The sequence below is a fragment of the Euprymna scolopes genome, chromosome 39, assembly GCF_053919585.1.
Source record: "Euprymna scolopes isolate OS-2025 chromosome 39, ASM5391958v1, whole genome shotgun sequence".
Classification (NCBI taxonomy): Eukaryota; Metazoa; Mollusca; class Cephalopoda; order Sepiida; family Sepiolidae; genus Euprymna; species Euprymna scolopes.
The window spans coordinates 74,385,101-74,390,319 of NC_136520.1; the positions used below are offsets into that span (position 1 = coordinate 74,385,101).

The following is a 5,219-nucleotide window of genomic DNA, read 5'->3' on the forward strand; positions in this document are numbered from 1 at the left end:
TGGACGAGAACCGAAAACGATTCACACCTGCTAGTATCCTATCTCTCTACTAAGTCACTGCTGCTGCTGCTGCTGCTGCTGATGATGATGATGATGATGATGATTGCGATACATATATCTGTAGTCATATTAAGATATCTATGTCGTTTTGCTTTCTTTATTAAGATAAGCTGTTGCGTTTACGGTGTCTCTCAACCCAGATTAAATTGTTAAAAAAAATGCAATATCTCCACACGTCCTACCTCCATTGTTATTCGATATTTATCATTATTTAATTTCTTCTTCTTCTTCTTCTTCTTCTTCTTCTTCTTCTTCTTCTTCTTCTTCTTCTTTGTTGTCTTATTTTCCAGCCGACGTTTCCTGATCTTGTCCTCCGTGAAGAAGACATTGGTGAATGCAGCTGTTCGTCGTAAAAACCACTGGGCTGTTTTTTGTAGCATTTCGTATCCGTGAAAAGTTCAATCCGACCAACTGTCTATCATTTCTTGTCTCCATACGCACGCGCATGTGTACTCTTATATAAAAGTCACTTCGTGTGTGTGTAAGAGAATTCATTCCGCATAGGTCCCAAACGGCTGAGCGTATCTTTTATAAAATTTACACAAAAGCTAATTTATTTGTCTGGCAGTGTTCTTAGATATGTTCTGTACAGAAATCCATCCAACAAGTATCGAAAATCGAAAGAATCCAATCTTACAAATAGTCTTACTCTCTTATTGAAAAACAAAAGAATTTTGGCAACGGAATATTGTACGTTACATCGGCCAAGGGAAATAATAAAAATTTCAGCAAATCATTTCTTCTTTAAAAAAAAAAAAAGGGAAAAGAATAGAAATATTATTCAGTGTTAGAGTATTGGACTACAGTGTCAATGATTCTCCGTTAAAGATCAGGTGTACCTTACCGTTTTATTTTAATTTTTTTCTTATTAATTAGCTCAATTTATGATAAAAGAAGTGGTACCATTTAAAATCACCGCAAATCTTTCTTCGTTTGCATATTTTAAAACTAAACATTAATCCGAAGGTTTCTCAAGAGGAGTTCAACATTGGCGTTGGTTGGGAAGCTTGGGTTAGTCAGTGACTCCAAGAGCTAAGCCAGAAAGCTAAGAAAAGATCATCAGACCACCATCTTTTGAATGCAAGACCCAAACTGAGACTGAAGAGAACCGTCCAGCAGGTAGAAGGTATAGTAAAGTACATCAACTTACTGAAAGACCAGAAGACTCGGCCAGCCTTCACCGTGGGCCTGAGAAACAGATTCCAAGTACTGCAGGAGCTTACCACCAGACACGAATGCCCACAAACTTTAGAAGGGAACAAAAGACATCCTTACGGAAACATGCCAAGAAGTGCTTGGACCAAACAGAATCAACACACAGACTGGAACTCTATGGATACGTTACAGAAGATTCAAGCCAGAAGAGACAAGAAAAAGTTAATGCGAGCAGTACAAGAGGCAGCAAAAAGGCAACTCAAGCAAAATATACAAAAGCCCACAAGGAAGTGAGGAAAAGTGTAAAGAAAGACAAGAGAGACTACATAGACAGAAGAAGCAGGAGAAGCAGTCCATCATGGCAACATGAAAGACCTGTATATATGACAACTAAGAAGCTGACAGGCAGGTACATCAGACCAGAACGACCGGTCAAAGGCAAGCAAGGACAAACCATCGCGAACTCTGAAAAAATAACTTGAGAGATGGCGGAACACTTCAAGGAACTTCGCAACAAACCATCTCCCGAGAATCCTCCAGACATCACTGAATCACAGACATCGATAAAGATTTCGATCCACCAACAAAAGATGCGATCACCTGCTCCATCGAGAAGATGAAAAAGCAACAGCCAGCATGATAGAAACAACAGCCGACATGTCTCAGTTTGGGTCTTGCATTCAAAAGATGGTGGTCTGATGATCTTTTCTTAGCTTTCTGGCTTAGCTCTTGGAGTCACTGACTAACCCAAGCTTCCCAACCGCTTTTTGGGAAGAGATGGGAACAAGAAGATGTACCAACAGATTGGAAAAACGGACACATCATAAATCTGCCCAAGAAAGATCTTAGCAGCTGTAAGAACTACAAAGGCATCCTACTCCTGTCGGTACCAGGGAAGGTGTTCAACCGGATTTTGTTGGAGACGATGAGAGACACGGTGGATGTTAGACTCCAGGACCACCAGGCGAGCTTCAGGCGGGACAGATCCTGTATCGACCAAATCGCCACGCTAGCATAATAGTCGAGCAGTCCGTGGAGTGGAATTACTCGTTTTACGTGGATCTCCTCAAGGCTTTCGACAGTATTTGTGGCAACTCCTCCGGCACTATGGGATCCCACAAAAACTAACGTAGGAGGGAATGGTTTGTTAGGTCGGGCATGGAAGACAGTTGACACATCGTTTCAACATACGGACCAGCGTACGACAGGGATGCCTTCTGTCGCCGTTCTTGTTTCTCCTCGTCATTGACTAGGTGATGAGGGAGACGACAGATGGCCAGAAAGACGGCATCCAGTGGATACTCTGGACTCAGCTGGACGACCTTGACTTCGCTGATGAAATCGTCCTGCTCTCCTACAAGCTGCAAAAATGCAGAACAAGTCTTCTGGCGTAGTCACCCAGGCCTCTCAAGTTGGCCTCCACATCCACCTCAACAAAAACAAAATTCTGAAAATAAACACCTCCAGCAAAGAGGCAGTGAAGTTGAGTTACAACAACCTGGAAGAGGTCGAGACCTTCACATACCTTCACAACCAGCAGGGAGGAACAGATGCAGACGTTAAGACCTGCATTGGAAAGGCAAAGGCATCGTTCATAGCCCTCAAGAACATCTGGGGATCCAACCTCATCACCCATCACACCAAAATCCGCCTGTTAAATTCCAACATCAAATCAGTCCTACTGTATGGAGCAGAAACGTGGAGAACAACAAAGATCACCATCAGAAGAGTGTGAATTTTTATTAACTTATTGCTTCGAGGAATGCTAAAGATCTACTGACCAACTACCATCAGTAACATAGATCAAGTACCAGCAGAAGAAGAGATCCGAAGAAGATGGCGATGGATCGGGCATACTCTGAAGAAACAACCAAAGAACATCACACATCTGACTTGGAACACTCAGGGAAAAAGAGGAAAGGAGGCCGACCAAAGAATAACTAGAGAAGAGACCTGGGGGCCGATACCAAGCAGATGAAAGTGAAGTCGGTCTTCTTATTTCATGACGAATGAGTCTAAAAAAAAGAAACATTTATGGTGACGTGGGTGCACAGAGTAAACTCTTCCAATTGCAGTGTCAAATTTTACACTTGGATGTCCCTCAAGATAATCTCCTTGTTTTCTCCTCTGCGTGTGTTATCACTCCATGTGTAATAGCATGAAATCTGATTATAAATAAGAGTTTTTTTTACAAAATTTTCTAGTTCACACAACGTAAAAAATGCAGTAAGAGTTGTATCTTTTGGGTTTAGGGCAGTGGTTCTCAACCTTTTTCACTCCATTCCCCCCTTCATGAATTCTCAACATTCGTGTGGCTCCCCTTCATTTTTTCTCCCAAATCCCACCCTGCCAAAAAAGGCGCAGAAAAAAAAGAATAAATAAAATGTTGATGAAGAGAACACCCTTGCTTTATTACAAAGTTTACAGTCATAATTATCTTATATTGATAGATTTCTGTGATATGCTTAACTTACATCACTAGACTACAAAAGACTAGCAGACAATAGCAAATTTGATTTGGATGGGAGAAAGTTCAATTAACCTCTGCATACTTTATCACACATCAGTGGGAAGGCTGATATTGTTTCTTTTCAGTCAGTTGACGAATCCGAGGTTGTGTCACTGACAATGCACATCTCGTGTCGGGGTCCACATCCAATCGGTTGCGGCTCTTATTCTTGATTTGTAGAAGGGTGGAGAAACCAGACTCACATAAATAGGTAGTTGAAAAAGGCAAGAGTAGTCGAAGTGCAATCTCACTGACTTTTGGATATGACTGATGCATCGAACACCAGAATACATTCAGAGATTTTTCTTCATAGAGATCTTTGGCAGCAGAATCATGTTTGAGATCAAGGAACTCGTCCTGAACATCACTGGGAATGGTAGTAATATCAAGAGTGCCAGAGAATGGATTCCTTACCAACTTCCCTTCTTCCTCCTCGAATTCTGGGAAGTACATATTAAGTTCACTTTCCAAGGATCTCAGATGCTGGGTGATTTCAGTTTTAAGTAATGGGTCAAGCAGACTATCTTCTTCATTCTCGTCAAGGACAGCTGAAAGGTTTTCAAACATGGCAACATTCCCGGCACCGACTTTCCTTTGCCAATTCTGGAGCTTGGCAAGAAATCCACGAAGACAGTCCATCAGGTGAAACACATTTCTTTCCTTGCCCTGTAGTTTCAGATTCAACCTATTTAGCTGCTCAAATATATCTGCTAAATATGCAAGACGTGGCTCCCACAAAACCTCATTGAAGTGACTCAACAGATCATCTTTCCCTTGCATTTCCAGGAACAATTTTAGCTCCCCCCGAAGTTCAAACACTCGATTCACAACATTGCCCTTGGAAAGACAGCGCACTTTGGAGTAAAAGAGGAGAGCTTCATGCTCCGAATCCATGTCTCTACAGAGGTTCTGGAAAAGGCGAGAGTTCAGAGCTCCAGCTTTTACAAAGTTGACGCATTTGACCACTGCCTCCAGGATCTTGTAAAGTTCATCAGGGAGGGTTTTCGACGCCAGTGCAAAACGATGGATCATACAATGAACCCCCTTGGCATTCGGAGCTACTTCCTTGACACGCTTCTGGAACCCTGATTTTGATCCCAGCATCGCTGGAGCCCCGTCTGTACAGACTCCACAACAATTTTCCCATGGGATCCTGTTAGCTTTGAAGAAAGAAGATAGCTTTTCCATCACATCTTCAGCTGTTGTGGTGGTCTCAAGCTGTGTACATAACAGATATTCTTCCTTGATATCACACAAGAAAATATACCTAACAAACACGAGTAGCTGTGCACACGAACTCACATCCGTTGACTCATCCAGTTGTATTGCAAACATACCAGCTGGAGACGATTTGATCTCCTGTATCACTTTTTCCTTTATGTCATCTGACATTTCATTAATTCTCCGCTTCACTGTGTCGTTTGACAAGGAAATTTGTTGAATTTTACGTTCATTTGCATCTCCAAGAACACGCTTGACCATCTTTAAAGTACAT

At 41.9% G+C, this 5,219-nt stretch overlaps 1 protein-coding gene across 1 annotated transcript; it reads left to right on the plus strand.

Annotated features, from left to right (window-relative positions):
• The first annotated feature begins 2,584 nt into the window (after positions 1–2,584).
• Positions 2,585–2,950, plus strand: LOC145263923 (uncharacterized). The gene has a single exon (XM_080120999.1). It carries the CDS (start codon positions 2,585–2,587, stop codon positions 2,948–2,950), a length of 366 nt encoding a protein of 121 aa, XP_079977125.1.
• Positions 2,951–5,219: the final 2,269 nt, after the last annotated feature.